Source organism: Cydia strobilella, chromosome Z, assembly GCF_947568885.1.
Source record: "Cydia strobilella chromosome Z, ilCydStro3.1, whole genome shotgun sequence".
In the NCBI taxonomy this organism is placed as follows: domain Eukaryota; kingdom Metazoa; phylum Arthropoda; class Insecta; order Lepidoptera; family Tortricidae; genus Cydia; species Cydia strobilella.
In genome coordinates this window covers 27942478-27960134 of record NC_086068.1, presented here as the reverse complement: position 1 = coordinate 27960134, position 17657 = coordinate 27942478, and the positions used below count along the sequence as shown (strand labels likewise).

General features: G+C 38.0%; 2 protein-coding genes across 2 annotated transcripts in view; one reads left to right on the top strand and one right to left on the bottom strand.

Moving 5' to 3' along the window:
- Positions 1-798: 798 nt before the first annotated feature.
- The window catches only part of LOC134754145 (protein furry), a 351985-nt gene continuing 335126 nt past the window's right edge, over positions 799-17657 (top strand). The window contains exons 1-2 of the mRNA XM_063690243.1: positions 799-967; positions 17152-17259. Of these exons, the coding sequence (XP_063546313.1) occupies positions 17190-17259 (70 nt within the window). The 5' untranslated portion in view covers positions 799-967; positions 17152-17189. The remainder of the gene's footprint in view (positions 968-17151; positions 17260-17657) is intronic.
- Positions 1952-5491, bottom strand: LOC134753722 (uncharacterized protein K02A2.6-like). The gene has a single exon (XM_063689661.1). The coding sequence runs from the start codon at positions 5489-5491 to the stop codon at positions 1952-1954; it is 3540 nt and encodes a 1179-aa protein (XP_063545731.1).

Below are 17657 nucleotides of genomic sequence, written 5' to 3'. Positions count from 1 at the left end.
GAATCGCGAACTAAACTCCACACTCGCGTTCGCGGCTTCGCGCCGTGATTCGCGCATGAGTGTGGAGGGTCCTTTATACTACTCTTTGCAGAAGACCCGCCGTCCCTTTCTAAAAGTTGCAAGATAGGAAAATTTTCATTATTATAGTCTTTCCAACCGTTTCAATCAGTAGAAAAAGGGGCAAATTCATAAAAGGCCCATAGAAAATTTGAATTTCGCGCCTTTTTCTATTAACAAAGCACAAAGTTGTTTGACAGACTTATATTTTAGATTGTTTTAAGTTTTAATATAGTTTTGAAAGATTCGCTTGTCAATGGAATATAGACAGAGATAATCATGCTGTAATTTTCTTACGCTAGTATCATCAGTTGTTGATTCATCAGTTTCATTACCCCTAAAGAAAAGAGATGAATAAAATTACCATGGCTCTAACGCTGTCTGCAGTTCTCTTTGGCTTCTTTTTTCACTTCTTGCTCCTCGCTTATTGTAAAATGCCATTTGTTGAAAAAGGACAAGCATACTTCAGACCATAGTGATAATGAGATCCAGTTAGTCTGTGCGGAAAGAGAAGTCGTGGCAGAAACGGGAACTAACATTATCAATTTCAGTTAGTTTTTTTGTCACTTGTTTCTAACCCTAGTGAGTATTAATATTCTGTTTCTAACAGACAAACTTGTTTGCCAGAGAATGAATGGCCAGTGATCACTAATATAATTTGGCAAAAATAAAAGCATCCATCCAGTCTATGTAAACAAAAAAACCTGTCAAGCCGTTGAACTGTCAGTGCATAATTTTGTTACCTACGTTCATTCACTTCATTCATTTATTAGAATGTGTGATATCTTCGTGCATTTTGCTTTTATTTAATTTATTCAATTGCTAATTGAATTAGGTGTAGATATGGAGATGAAGCATCTTAGCCACAATTATTCGTCATTTTTACTGCTGATTCGTAAATCATAAGCAGGTTAGTGATTGCTACTAATAAGTTTTTACTTGCACTGAGCTTAACTGTTACTTTACTTTGTTGTTTTGTTTTATCATCCTCATTGTTATTATAATACATCTCTCAAATATTACAAATCATTTTCCGTAAAATATCTTTAAATTGTCATGAAACATTTAAATCATCTGTATCCTAAATGCTATTGATAAAATAAAGCTATGTGTACTCTGCAGAGAGGTAATGTGATCTTTATTGTATTCTACATTGATATATTTTTCGCTTATGAATATATACTGTTTTGACAACAATAAGCTGCAATTATAAGCCCAGAAAATATCTCTTTTTACTGGTTTCTGATTGGTGGTATAGTTTCTGTGTAATATTCTTGTCCAATTGTTATTCCAAATAATAAGAGAGAAAAATTTGGTCTTTAGGTACAACATTGTATTAACCAGAAAATTACCTGTCTTTATATGTAGTTATTTTATAGTAAAAAAAAATGGCCGTCGCGATAGCACCTCCTCCGTAAATTTCTGCTATTTTATTAGCCAAATCGAAAAACTGTGCCTATAAAGTGATAGTTTTCTGTGTTAATTGGTACGAACCTCTGCGAATGCTAGAAATTCCTGGGCACTAGGTTGTGCACTGTATCTGCGTGACGACGTTTCACCTCTTACATAAACATTACATTCACTACACAAGCTAGCTGCTGGCTAGCTGGGAATATAACACACTAATCACAACTTTGGCCTGGAAATGCAGTGCACAGCGCGGAACGGAAGTGTAGTGATTGAAACAACGCACTGACAGCATAGACAAAGATATTTATTTTTTAACAAAAAATAACACTTGTCAATGTGCCAACATAACACCTTTCCACCAAAGTTGACAGAAACATTAATCAGTCTTACATCTCTCGAATATAATTAACTACTCAACAGTCCTCTCTTTGAGTGAACAACAACAACAACACAAGTAAATTCTAACCTTACATATAGAACAAAATCAGAATCCAATTATATCCCTCCATTCACTTTCAGGTGGTATCACAATGGGCGGATCACGCTCCTGTGACAGATCCCTGACCCATCTCTCTGGTGTACTCCCCATGGGGTCTTGTGGGAGCTCAGTCTCCGAGTTCTGGTCCGGGCTGTTATCTTTCCTCGCTCTGATTTGATCCACATGCCGCCGATATACCACCCCATCTTCACCTCTTACTTCATATATTGTTTCACTACTCCGTTTCACCACCATTCCCTTCATCCATTTCTCCATATTATTGTTATATTTTCTAATGTATACTTTTTGGTCAATCGAAAATTGTCTCAGGGCCGTACCTGATGCTTGGACAAACTTTTTGCTATGATTGGAATCAGGATGCAATGTTGATAAAGCTGTTCTAAACTTCCTGTTATTTAGGAGTTCTGCCGGAGTCTTCCCGGTTACTGTACTGGGAGTTGTTCTTAAGTGATACAGGAGTTTTGCAACTCTTTCCGGCCATGGTATATCACTCTGACGCTTGATTTTGTTCTTAATTGTCTGCACCGTGCGCTCGGCCTGTCCATTAGAATTTGCATGATAAGGTGGTGAAGTTACATGTTGTATGGAATTCCTCTTCAAAAAAGTTTCAAATTCATCAGAGACAAAAGCAGTTCCATTGTCTGATACTAGTAAGTCGGGCAATCCCTGTTCAGCAAAAATCTTCCTTAGCGACTGTATCACTTGTGCGCTAGACATGCTAGACATTACTTCTATTTCTGGCCATTTGGAGTATGCGTCCACCAGTATCAAGAACGTCTTGTTCATGAATGGGCCGGCAAAGTCAATGTGCAGGCGTTGCCATGCTTTCTCGGGCATAGGCCATTCTCTGAATGTTGCTGGTGGATTGTTGCGAGTCAACTGGCAGGGTTCGCATCGCTCAACAATTTCAGTAATGTCGGCGTCCATGCCTGGCCAGTAAACATACGCTCGTGCATAGGCTTTCGATTGTACCATACCAGCATGCGGTGCATGTATTATCTTTAACACTTGATCCTGCAACTTCTCTGGTATTATGACTCTATTTGAAAACAGTAAGCAATCTTTGCTAACTGAAATGGCATCTTTCCTTTGTATGTAGGGCATCAACGTGCGGTCATTGCTCTCTGATGGCCACCCATGTAAGGCAAAAAACACAACCTTTTTTAACAGCTCATCCTTCTTAGTTTCACTGGCAATGTCGTCAACAGAAACTGTCCACCCTTCTGGTGTTTGTTCAAGGAGTAACACTTCTGGCAAAGGAGCTTCCTCTTGCACAGGGTCTGGACTGCACCATCTGCTTAATCCATCAGCATTCTGAATTACTTGGCCTGGCTTATACAATATGTCATAATTGTAACTAGCTAAAATCAGTGACCAGCGCAGCAGACGTGGAGAGATTTGGTCTGGAATTGGCTTCCTTGGGTTCAAGAGCCCAATTAGCGGCTTATGGTCTGTAACTATGGTAAATTTCACACCAACCAGGTACTCTCGGAACTTCTTTAGTGCATAGATAATAGCCAGGGCCTCCTTATCCAGTTGGCTGTAATTCCTTTCATGCGGCTGCATAGTTCGTGAAGCCATTGCAATTGGTTTCTCTTGACCATCATCAAAAACATGACTTATCAGGGCTCCAACGCCATATTCCGAGGCATCACAAGTGAGAATTACCTCCTTATTCTTGTCAAATTGCACAAGTGTCAAATCAGAGGTTAACAGCTGTTTAGCTTTCTTAAACGCATCTTCCTCTATCTCTCCCCACTTCCAACTCATATTTTTCTTCAGAAGCTGGTGCAGAGGCTCTAAGATGTCTGCCTTAGCTCTGTAGAACCTTTCATAGAAATTGACTAGGCCTAAGAATGCACGGAGCTGTTTCAGATCTGAAGGGCTTGGTCTCTCCTGGATTTCCTTAATCTTTCTTGGGCAAGGGTGTATGCCCTTTGCATCAAGAACATAGCCGAGGAATGTCACTGATGGCACAGAGAATTGACACTTGTTAATGTTTATGGTGAACCCAAGCTCTTGAATACGCTGAAGTACCCTAGCTAGCCTTGCAGCATGTTCAGCCTCATCAGTGCCTGTCACTACAATGTCATCTAACAAAACAGCGACACCAACCATGTCAGCAAATTGACTTGACATCACTTGTTGAAATATTCCTGGTGCTGCACTGACCCCAAAAGGTAATCGGTTTACTTTCATCAGTCCTAACGGGGTATTCCATGTCAAAATTTCTGCAGATTCCTTATCTACTAACATCTGTGTATAAGCTTGCTTCAGGTCCAGTTTTGAAAATATTTTACCCCCAGATAGTAATTGGAACGCTTCCGTTGATGTTGGCAGTGGATAAACATCACAGTTTATTGAGATATTAACTGTTGAACGGTAATCGCCACATATTCTCAAGGTTCCATCTTCCTTCCTCACAATGCGGAGTGGTGTAGCCCAATCAGAATATCTTACAGGAGTCAACACACCTATTGCCTCAAGACGCTTCAGTTCGGTTTTCACTTCTTCTTTAAGAGCATAAGGAATAGGTCGGCATTTCAGAAACTTTGGTTGAGCTTCACTCTTCAGAATTAGTTTTGCAGGTGGCCCCGTGTAACAACCCAGTTGGTCACTAAATACTTTGGGGTATTTTAATTGCAGTTCTTCTGGTACTTGACTTGTCCAACAGATTCCTTCCACTTGTATTCCCAATGGCGCAAACCAATCTCTTCCCAAAATATTAGGTCCCTTGTCTTTGGCAACAATTATTGTTAATTCATGTTCAAGCCCTTTATATCCAACTTTAACTTTAGCCAGTCCCTTCAGTTTAATTGGATGCTGACCCCAGCTGATAAGGTTTATTTTGGCTTCTTCCAATTTCACATTGAACTGCATGTTTCTCCATGTTTCATATGAGATGACGGTTCGTGCCGCCCCTGAGTCTACTTCAAACTGAACTTCTTTGTCATACAACTTAATTATAGTGAAGATCTTGCTACTAGCTTGTTCAATACTTGACTTAACATGTACTTGCAGGATTTCATTCATGTAGGCGAAATCCTCCTTACTGTCATCCAGTTCATCAACTTCAACCAGATTAATTTTCTTTTTATTTCGATTCCAACATACGGCAACCGTATGGCCCACCTTCTTGCAGTAGTTACAGTTTGCCCTAGCAAATTTACAGCCTCTAGGGTTATGATTCGCCCCGCAGTGACGACAGGCAGACTCGCGCTTGTGCGAGCCGACGTTAACTAAGTTGGTGTCCATAGGTTCAGATGTACTTGTGCTCGTTGTTGGTTTGGTCTCCGGAGGTGTTGAGGTACTCGCAGCTTGCGGGTAAAGGTCGCTCACAGTTTGCTCATATTGAACGCTTCGGCTTACGGCTTGCGCGAATGTTAAATTGTCAGTTTTTAGTAATTCACGCCGCAAACGCACATCTCTAACTCCCAACACCAGTCTGTCACGCAATTGTCTTTCTAAATCACTGAAGTTACAATGCACTGCTAACGTTTTAATGGCCGAAATAAAAGATTGCATTTTTTCACTTTTCTCTTGACATCGGAGATGGAATTTCCCGGCTTCAAGTATTTCGCTTTTCTCAGGCGCGAAAAACTTGTCCAATACGCCCAAGATATCTTTAAAGTCCACTTCGATGAGTTTTTTCGGCGCCACTAATGAACTTACGAATGCAAAAGTTTCTTTTCCACATTGTGAAAGAAAAATGGCGCGGGCACTTTCTAGGTTATTTTCTACGCCTAGGGCTTATAGCGCAAACAACATTTGTTCTTTATACACTTTCCAATCGTCCTTTTTTTGATCAAAAGCCCCAGGCAGCAAGAAATTCGTATTTAACGCCATTTTCACTTTTATAACTAATTAAATTTCCTCGAGTCGCCAATGTAGTGATTGAAACAACGCCATGACAGCATAGACAAAGATATTTATTTTTTAACAAAAAACAACACTTGTCAATGTGCCAACATAACAGGAAGCTATACGGGCTACGAGCGACAGTGTTATAAGCAGGTGTTATTATTGGAGTGCAGTTCTTTGTTCTATTGTCTTTATTATTTTTATCTGGAGGGTGGCTTGCCGCCTTGTGCATTTCGTCACTACAGTTACCGCATCGATAGTCTTTGAAATGTGTTGTGTTGGAGCAGTGGTACAGTGGGAGGGCTAGAGCAGCATGCATCCCAGTGTTCCAGGTTTCAATCTTGGAGAAGTCAATAGAAACTATTTTTAAATTGTAATTATTTTTAGTTTTTTTTTCTTTTTTATTATTATTTGACGACATAAATATTTGCGTAGGTTTTTAGTACTTAGATGTTTAGTAAATTTTAGTTTATATAATTATATAGGTAAAATAAAATAAATAAATAAATAAAAAAGCCTTTTATTACCAATTTACAATTATTTTACATTAGAAGTTTTAGCGTATTGGTTAGTAAGTTTCTTATAGTTAGTAGTTAGTGTTAGGTTTATGTATTCTATTTACTATCTATTTATTTAATTTGGACCCCTCTTTGGGTGTAGGCCTCCTCCAATTCTCTCCATTTCTGCCTGTCTTCCGCTTTGTTTAGCCAGTCTTTCCCTGCAGTTTCTTTTATATCGTCCAGCCTTCGTTTATATGGCTTTCATACTTTCCTTTTGCCAATAGGGCCTTTCCATTTCGTTGCCAATATTATCCATCTATGGTCTTTGTATCGTGCGATGTGTCCTGCCTACCGCCATTTTAATTTGAGGGCTTGAGTTAGTGCGTCTTTTAACTTTGTTTTTTCTCTTATAGATGTACTCTTTATTTTTTGTATCTTTTTTATGTTGAGCATACTCCTCTCCATGGCTCTTTGGGTGGTTCTTATCTTTCTCTTTATTTTATCTGTAAAAGTCCATGTTTGGCACCCATGGATCAGGCTCGGTAGAAGGCATGTATCTGCCACTATCTTTTTTAGGTTTAGGCTGTATTTGCCTTTTAGGATTTCTTGCAGTGACCAGAATTTCCTGCAGGTTATGTTGGCTCTCCTTTCTACCTCTTCTTCGTTGTTTGTTGTTGTGAAGGACAGTTGCTTTCCTAGATATATATATTGATATATAAAGTTGCCATTGATATTTATTTGTATTTGTTTGCTGTTTGTCATTATTTTGGTTTTATTTGTGTTCATTTGTAAGCCTGCTTTGGTGCTTTCTTCGTCTAGTTGGTTTATAAGCTCTCTTAGTTCTGTTGCAGTTTCAGCTACTATGACTATGTCGTCTGCAAATCTCAAATGGTTTATTAACTGGCCCTCCAGATTGATGCCTTTTGATTCCCATTTGAGATTCCGAAATATGATTTCCAGGACAGCAATAAAGATCTTGGGTGATAAGGGATCTCCTTGTCGGACTCCCCTTTCTATCCTTATCTGTTTCCCTCTTGTCTCCAGCTTGACTCGGCTAGTGTTTTTCGCGTATATATTCTTTATAATATTAATGTATTTTTGGTCCACATTAAGCTGTTTCAATGCATTCCAGATTGGGCTGTGATTGATGCTATCAAATGCCTTGCTATAATCTATAAAGGCGACGTATAGGTTCCTATTGAACTCTTTATACTTCTCTATTATCTGTTCTAGTGCTTGTATGTGATCAGTGGTGCTGAAACCTGCCCTGAAACCAGCCTGCTCTCTTGGTTGTGAGTCGTCAATTGTTTTGGATATTCGCCTTAACATTATTGAGGAGAACAGTTTGTATATGCTCGCCAGTAAGCTGATTGGCCTATAGTTACCGATGTCTAAGGAGTTGCCTTTCTTGTACAGCAATATTATGTCGGATGTACACCATTGCTCTGGTATGGTTTCGGAATTAAGTACCATATTGAATAGATGTGTTATATGTTGAAGCAGGATTGGTGTACCATGTTTTAGAGCTTCGTTTGTTATTCCATCAGGACCTGGGCTTTTTTCGGTTTTCAGCTGCTTTATGTGCTCATAAACTTCTTTTTCTTCGATCTGCTTTACTGGCAAGTTTACGCTATTCGCAATGGGTGTTTCCTCTTGTATGTGGTTGTAGTCTTTCATTCTGTAGAGTTCTTCGTAAAAGTGTGTAGCATGATTTATTACGTCTTTCCTTGTTTTTGTTTCTTCTTTGTCTTGTCCAAGTTTTTGTATCCAAGATTTGTTTAGATTAAGTTCTTTTAAAGCTCTCTTTGTACTTCTGTGTTTCTTTAGGTTCCTTGTTATTACTTCCTTCCTGTGATTCCTGTAGACTATTCTTATAGATTTCTTTGTTTCCTTGAACAGCCGGGTACCTAAGTTCTTTCTTCATGTCTTGATCTTTGTCTTTCTTATACATTAGTTCTGTGCGTTGTTTTATGAGTTGTATTGTAATTATATAGGTACAAACATCTTTTGTTTTCATGGCTTGTTTGTTTTTTTTTCTATTTAATTTAATATCTAGTGACATCCCAGTTACTGTTAAATTAACTTATTTTTATTTTTATGAATTGGATTTGTCATTTTGATGCGGTTGTTATACTTCCTTGGATATTTAATTGGATACACACTTTAATTTATTTGACACCTTTTATTAAATAATTTGTTGTAAATGGTTTCAACATTTTTCTACATTTTAATTAAAAGGTTGTTGGTCTTTTATTGTAATTTTAGTTTTTAAAATAAGTAGGATTGACATTGTTATTGATTTTATATTTCAACTAAGTTTTTTTTTTATTGTAATTTTATTTCTATTGGAAATATAGGTGACTTAGGTATTTGAATACTTTCTATGTACATGATAATAACACTGTATATTTATGATATTTTTAATAGATTTCGATGAATGTGAATAGTATTGTATTCCTAATAATTTTACACAAGATTTATTTTAAGGCTACCTATTTTTGTATGTGGTGTTTTTTCCTCGCCTTTGGTTTGCTTTTTATTTTTATGTTTTAATTTGTTTGTGGATTTAATGCTATTTTCGTTTTTTTTTATTTGACTGTGAATGGTGTATTTGTAATAAAGTTAGATGCAGGCTCCCACACGTTCGCGGTGTCCCCATTGTCCTAATTCTCCGCACACATTTACGGACCACGGGCTGAAAGTGCATATAGGGCACATACACACAAATGTTCCCCGAGCGACGCTCTCCCCCTCATCCTCGGTTGTGGTGCAGCAGCATCAGCAGCGGGTTCTGTCGGCCAACAGTGGTAGTACTCCGGGCTTGGACGACCTGGCTACTTATAGAAAGTCGGTGCGGGTGTTGCGTCACGTCCCTAAGAGAGCGCGGAATCTAGCGGCGGGTAAATTGTGCGATGTGATCGATAGATGCATTGATGCCAATGGCACGTCGGAGTGGTTCGCGTTGCTATCCTTTGCCTATTCCGCATTGAAAGCGCCAGAAGCAGCCGGTCCGGGTATGACCACAAAAGTGAAGCGTAACATTGAATCGGTGGGGGTCATCGACACATTATTTGGCGAAGCCGAGTCGGTGTCCTCGAGATCGCACTCGGTCCTTAGAACTATTGAGTCTAAAGTTTTCGAGGGCGATCTCAGGGGTGCGGTCAGGGTGTTGATGCCGGATGATGCGGTGGCACCGTCGAGTCCTGAAACCCTTGCCAACAGCACCCTGCCCCATTCCAGCCATTGTTGTTCCCACCGGAGCCGGACAGATCCTGCCCACCTCTCACAGTCGACCGGAGGAGGTTGCACAGGCTCTAGGATCATTTAACAGTGCTTCTGCGGCAGGCTTGGACGGTATTCGGCCATCACATTTGAAGGAACTTGTTTCAGGTCCTGCTAGCGAGAATGCGCTTCGGTTGCTAGAGTGCTTGACCAGGCTGTGTAACTTCCTCCTTAGTGGTCAGTTAAATCGCTTGGTCTGCCCTTACATATACGGTGCGTCCTTGTGCGCGCTGTCGAAGAAAGATGGCGGTTTAAGGCCAATCGCTGTCGGCAGCGTCTTCCGCCGTTTGATTGCCAAGCTTGGTTGCTATGCTGTGCGAGATGAAATGGCGTCCTATTTGCAACCATGCCAGCTGGGCTTTGGCACTAAGCTGGGTTGCGAGGCTGCCATCCACGCCGTCCGAGCCTTCGCGCTCGACCCGCGCAACGCGGATTGCATTATCATCAAGCTGGACATAAAGAATGCTTTCAACTCTTTAGAACGCGACACTCTTCTAACAGAGGTTTTGGAGAAAGCCCCAGCTCTCTACCCTTTCTTATATCAGGCTTATTCGTCCCCTTCCAAGCTCTTCTATAATGGTGCACTCATTTCATCTCATGTCGGTGCCCAGCAGGGCGACCCGCTTGGTCCCCTAATCTTCAGTCTGGCTATACAAAAAGCGATATGTAGATCTCGGTCACCACTGAACGTTTGGTACCTCGACGACGGCACTCTAGGAGGTAGGCCAGAGGAGGTCGAACGGGATCTGCATGCGCTCCTTCCACTTTTTCGGGAGTTGGGCCTCGAAGTCAACTCCAGTAAATGTGAGTTCTTTCCATGTAGCGCCAATTCCCAACCATCCTTCTCGTCGTTTGGTACCTTACTCCCTGGCCTCAAGGAGTTATCTACCCAGAATTTTAATCTTTTGGGATCTCCGATTTTCCCCGCAGCAATACCAGACGCCTGCGAGGTGAGACAGCAACTTCTTAGGTCCGCTGGCGAGAGGCTAAAAAAGCTCTCTGCTCATGTAGCGCTTGAGGTCCTGCTTTGCTGTTCCCAAGGTGACATACTTTCTGCGTACTGTGCCTGCCTGGCTGCACCCCGGCCATATTGATTCCTTCGACCTTGTGGTGAAGGAATGTACCGAGTGTGTGCTTAATGTCGCTTTAGATTCGGAACAATGGGAGTTAATTTCTCTAAGAAACTAGTGTTTTAACTCTTACGCTGACCACTGTTGACCACGCTAGTCGTGCCAGCTGCATTGCTGAGTGGAGACCATTTCGGCTTCACATCTCTATTTCTACTGTTTTGTTTATCTTTGTCTTGTATTTGCTATATATGTGTTGTCTCTGTCGGATTGGTAGCGGAAGATTATTCCAGCACTTCGTAGCAGCGTAGCGAAAGCTGCCACGGAATGCAGCGGTTCTGTGCCTTGGGCATAGTAGTCTGGGACCACGCTTGATGTGTAGATAGATGGTCAATTTCTCAAATAAGTACACCGGCCTTTTACTGTTACAGATACCAAAGAGGAGCGTGGCAAAATGTAGAATGCGTCGATTATTCATGTTTAAGAGTTTATTAGTACTCAGGTATGGGCTTATGTGCGACCGAGGTGGTATCGGGAAGCAAAAGCGTGCGCAGGCATTTTGCAGTCGTTGAATAACTCTTTTGGTGCGAGCCAGTAAACAGTTCCCGTATACCGTATCCGCATAATCTTCAATGTACGCCACTATCATTGTGATTGATGTTACTAGTCACGGCTTAAACATAACATTGCGTCTTAGAATAAACTTTAAAGTGTATTAAAAATCAAAACACATGTTAATTCTAAAAGTTGGTCAGTATGAGGAGTACAGCCTACAGTTTTTTTGCTCATTTCACAGGCCACACCACACAGGATATACAATCAATACTATGTAGTAACACTGCCCCACCATACTATTATACTCTTTGGCCCCACCACACATACTAGCAATTGGTAAACTAGACTTAATTTGAAATTGGTTGCCCGAAAGTGTGGTAAACTATTGAACGAGGTTTCCAATAGCTTTAATGCGTATGTATGGTGGGGAAGTTATTTTTTACCTTATACTACCATCAGTCATCACTAATTAAGAAATCCAATTTTATAAACAATAGCTAAATAAAATATAAAAGCTGTATTATCTTATATATACAGTATTTAATCCTTCTTAAAATGCTACTGCCTACAGCCACTGCTGCACTGCACCATGCTGTGAAATGGTAATGCAATGTATTTTTGATTTCATATTGATTCATTTCTAGGGAATTGAAAACTGCCATATTGTATTCTGCATTTTTTTTGCTAAAGACATTTTTCCAAGCTTTTATTTAGTTTCATCTGTTATCTGTAATTAAATCTTCCAAGATAAAAAATATAAAGTTTTTGCAATTATTTCAATTCAGTCTATTTAAAGGTTTATATTTTATAGTTGATTTCTTTTTGGTTGTATGAAAATTTAATATAAAGCCTATTTTTCTAAGATAATTAAGGCATTATATTTGATGTTATGTTATTTGTGGGTGTGTAATGATCGCTATAAATTAATAAATGATCTATTTTCATTCGATATAACTGTTATACATATATTGACATGTGGGTCAGGGCTCGGAAACCGGTCTCAATGCTCAAACCGTTATCGCTCATTCGCCCGGGAACGAAAAGGATTTCGTTTCCGTTTGCGGTTACCGGTTAAAGAACAGTTCTTTTGAGAGAACGGTTTACACCAATTCGTTCGCATTTCGTTCTTGAGTTCTTATTTCGTTCGCAATAAACCGGTTAATTTGACAATGTCGCAGCAAGTTAAAACGAGTTTTATTCTTTGTAACCGGCAGTCCGGCAGATTATCAATGCTTTGCTCGAAAAAGCGAAGCGTATTGCTTAGTAGGAATCCTTTTGCTGTGACGAATGTTGTTTTTTTGTGTTCAATATTTTTTAGGTATCTTTTAATTATTGTATGTTGGTTAGTATTTTCCTGTTTGTTAACAAATAGTTTTTTTAAATTCTTTGGGGGTGCAGATTTCAAAAAATTATGACTATTTTGAAATCGTTTTAGTTTGCCGACCGCGATTAAGTACCTACTATACCTAAATACATAATGAGAACTAGTGCTTTTACATGTGTATATAATACATACTAATCATGCTACATATAAGTATATAATTATAATGAAATAACTTTTTTATAACAGTTTAAATAATTAAACAAAGAAATAATATTAATAATTTTTATTATTTATTGAAAACCAACAAATTTAGTATTCAGTTTCAGTGACTGACTTAGTGACTGACTCATCAACGCAGAGGCGAAACCACAAAAGTTAGAAAGTTGAAATTTTGTACAACAGGTTACATTTATATTGTGTACAAGAAATAAGAAGGGATTTTAAGAAATTCAACCCTTAATGAGGTTGAAAAGGGGATGAAAGTTTGTATGGAGTTCAATTTTTATTTTAAGCTAGGAATTTGAAGCTGCGTGAAAAGATATATTATTAAAGTACAAGAAAAATAATTTCAGCGTTTTTGAAAATTCATCCCCTAAGGTGGTGAAAAAGGGGTTGAAAGTTTGTATGGAGATCAAAAAAAAATTTAAGTGCGGGACTTGAATCTTTGTATATGGTATTGGCATATTATTAGAATATAGGAAAAGTAATTTCAGTGTTTTTTAAAATTCATCCCGTAAGAGGGTTAAAAAGGGGTTGAAAGTTTGAATCCATTACAAATGCTTTGAAACTTCTTGGAAAGGCATAATAGCCGATTACAAAAAAAAGGAATTCGGCGTTTTTGGAAATTCCATCCCTAAGGGGGTTAAAGAGGGGATGAAAGTTGGTCTTGGAGTTCAAATTTTATTTTAAGCTAGGAACTTGAAACTGCAGAAAGGTATTATATTTAAAAAACAAGAAAACTAATTTCAGTGTTTTTAAAAATTCATCCCCCAAGGTGGTGAAATAGGGGTTGAAAGTTTGTATGGAAATCAAATATTTTGTGGGTGCGGGACTTAAATCTTTGTACAATGGCATATTAGTAGAATACAAGAAAAGTAATTTCAGCGATTTTGAAAATTCATCCCCTAAGGTGGTGAAATAGGTATTGAAAGTTGGTATGTAGATCAAAAAATTTTCAACTGCGGGACTTGAAACTTTGTATATGGGCATATTATTAGAATACAGGAAAAGTAATTTCAGCGTTTTTTTTAATTCATTCCTTAACAGGGTTAAAAGGGGGTTGAAAGTTTGTATAGGGTTCCAATTTTATTTAAGCTAGGAATTTAAAACTTCGTAAAAAAGCATTTTATTAAAAGAGAAGTAAACTAATTTCAGCGTTTTTAAAAATACATCCCCCAAGGTGGTGAAAAAGGGGTTGAAAGTTTGTATGGAGATTAAATATATTTTGAGTGCGGGACATAAATCTTTGTATAATGGCATATTATTAGAATAAAAGAAAAGTAATTTTAGAGATTTTTAAAATTCATCCCTTAAAAGGGTTATAAAGGGGTTGAAAGTTTGTATAGGGTTCTAATTTTATTTTAAGCTATGAATTTTGAAACTTTGTAAAAAAGTATTTCATTAAAAGAGAAGAAAACTGATTTCAGTGTTTTCGAAAATACATCCCTTAAGGTGGTGCAAAGGGGTTAAAAATTTGTATGAAGGTCAAACATTTTTTTGAGTGCCGGGACTTGAATATTTGTATAAACTCATGTTATTAGAATACAAGAAAAGTAATTTCAGCGTGTTTAGGGTTCCGTACCCAAAGGGTAAAAACGGGACCCTAATTCTAAGACTCCACAGTCTGTCTGTCTGTCTGTCCGTCTGTCACTAGGCTGTATCTCATGAACCGTGATAGCTAGACAGTTGAAATTATCACAGATGATATATTACTGTTGCCGCTATAACAACAAATACTAGAAACAGAATTAAATAAATATTTAAGTGGGGCTCCCATACAACAAACGTGATATTTTTGTCGTTTTTTGCGTAATAGTAAGGAACCCTTCATGCTTGAGTCCGACTCGCACTTGGCCGGTTTTTAAAAATTCATCCCCTAAAGGGGTTGAAAGTTTGTAGGGGCCTAATTTTATTTTAAGCCAGGTACTTGAAACTTCGTAGGAAGATATTTAATGAAAAGAGAAGCTAACTAATTTCAGAATTTTTGAAAATTCATCCCCCAAGGTGGTAAAAAATTGGTTGAAAATATGTATGGAGATCAAACCTTTTTTTTGAGTGCGACACTTCAATCTTTGTGTAAAGGCATATTATTAGAATACAAGAAAAGAAATTGAAGGGTTTTTAAATATTTATCTCTTAAAAGGGTTAAAAAGGGGTTAAAAATTTAAATCTATTACAAATACTTTGAAACTTCTTAGAAAAGCATTGTTTAAGATAACAAAAACAATTGTTTCAACGTTCTTAGAACTTCAACCCTTAAGGAGGTTAAAAAGGGGATGTGAGTTTATATGTGGTACAAATTTTATTTTAAGGTAGGAGCTTGAAACTTCCTTTTACCAAGTTTCAATTATATTAAAATAGACGAAAGCTGATTTCGCCGTTTTTGAAGTTTGTATTAAGTAATAAAGTTTGCATCGGTAGCGAACATTAAAAAAAAAAGTTGTGGACTTGAACATCTTCTGAGAGGGTTGAGTGAGTATCGAGAACATTTTTTTTAGCTCAGGGGCTTGAAACTTCGTAGTTTGTGAAAGACAAATTTCATGCATTGTATAATTATTAACCAATGATTAACCGTCCCTACTGATATCTCTTCTAATATGCTCATGTAAAAGACTTATATAACCACCAACATACAAATCCACGCGTACGAAATCGCGGGCAACAGCTAGTTTTATACAAATATAATTATGATGAATATTTCAATGAAATACTGTGAATTACAATAGGATACTGAGCATATTACTAAAAAACCTCTAGTAAAAAAATGTTGTTAACAATACATAAAAAACAATTAAATGAGACCAATTTTTCTCATCGCCCGTACAAAGGATTACTACTAGACTACCTAAAGCAGTGAGGTGGAAGTGACTCACAAACATAAACAAATTATGCCGTAAAAACATAGAGGTGATATATTATTGGCCGGTACTGTATTTAAAACTTTGTGAATCCATTTTAAATGTAACACTACACACCAACAGTCAAATGTCACACGCCTAAAAAGTATAAAAAATAAACAATTCAGTCAGCAAGCAACAGCACTGTCAAGTCAACATCGAGAATTCGGAGAATTGAAGGCGTCTGAGATTAACCGTTATATATCGTTCCACGAAAACAAAAACAAATCGTTCTCTCAACTAACCGGTAAGAAGAGAGAACTAAATTTTAAAGTTCGCGTTCCATCAATTAACCGGTTTATTAATGAACGAAATAGAATAACGGTTTAGGAACGATATTAACCGATATTTCAATACCGGTTCCGAGCCCTGGGGTCGTAGCACGGTACGCTTATCACCATGCCTGTCACGTTCTAACAAGTATGTGAGTGCGAAAGTGACGGACTTAGTGATAGGGGAACCATGCTGCGCGGGCAGATGTGGGTACATAAGAAGATCTGCGGGTACCCCCAGGTCGGTTCTAGCTAGCAAGCCAGCAAACGTACGTAACATTCTGGCGACGGGATTTAATTCGGGAAGAATATGATTGTACAGACATTGAGTCTGGTAGTGGAGATGAGGAACATTATAGTGCAGATAGCCAATAGTTAGATAGTTACTCAATAATAACAAAAGAATATGAAAGCATGTTAAGGTATAAGTGAACAATATAGTTTAAGTGCATAAACAGTGTAGTGCAAAACTGACTATAGATCACATAGATATTGAATTCAAAATGTAGTGAAGTGTCATCTATCCAGAGGGAAAGGCATGTTATATATTGACATGTGGGTACATAAGAAGATCTGCGGGTACCCCCAGTTCGGTTCTAGCTAGCAAGCCAGCACACGTACGTAACAATAACAACATATAGTATAATTTTGAAAGATATAATTTATTTTAAGAGAACTTTTTATCCTAAAATTCAAAAAATATGTATTTGATATTCTCACTATGAGCCCTTTCGTTTGATGTATAACACGATATAGTTTGCAAAACTTTTACCCCCAAAAAGTGGCCCCTATGTTTAAAATTCATTTGTTGACGTTACATGTTCGTCTTTGGTTCACAGAATTACATATGTGTAAAAAAATTTAACTTAATTAGTCCAGTAGTTTCGGAGAAAATAACCTATGATAGACGAACAGACGGCCAGACAGACGCACGAGTGATCGAGTACAGAACCCTAAAAATATGTTTATAATACATAACAGCCAATGAATGTTTATACCGAACCTTATTATAAAATATGTGCGATATACTATCTTAGTATTAGGTTGAAACATATTATACCAAATACCTGTTATACTGATAAAAATATGTCATTCGTATGTATATGTCTCATAAATTATATCCCTTGATCGTTATATCGACCAATTATACATATATCCATAGTTGTTATATGCAGTGAAACGCACCCGTTATTTGTCTTTGTCTGCAGTGCAGTGTCCAAGAAAGGGCTAAAGGAGCTTTTTCATTATGATGACGTCAGAGGAATCAGATCCTCTAAGTACTGTACCTTCAGACAGCCATGCTGAAGAAATGTCAGGTATGATTGAATAATAATTATGTTATTCTACCATATTCAATACAAGTAATGTTTTGTTGAACAAGGAAAATTGCCAGTCTTCCTTAATATACGATGAAGTAATAATCCATAAACTCGTCAGTACATATTTGATACTTAATCCAACAGTCAGTGTCATGCATCAAAATATTCAAAATATTTGTGAAATGGGGTTGGCAACTGTCAAAGGTTTGCAGAGATGGCGCCATCATAGCTTGCCACTTTTTCTATGAGATTTGGCTTAAAAAAGGGGAGGGCATTAAAAAAACAAAAATTTGACAATGAGGGCTAACGCGTATGAATTCGCCGCTAGGGGCGCTAGTGTAGATGGTGGTCTTTTCCATAGTTCGAAATGTCAAATGTCACTTGTCACTTCAATG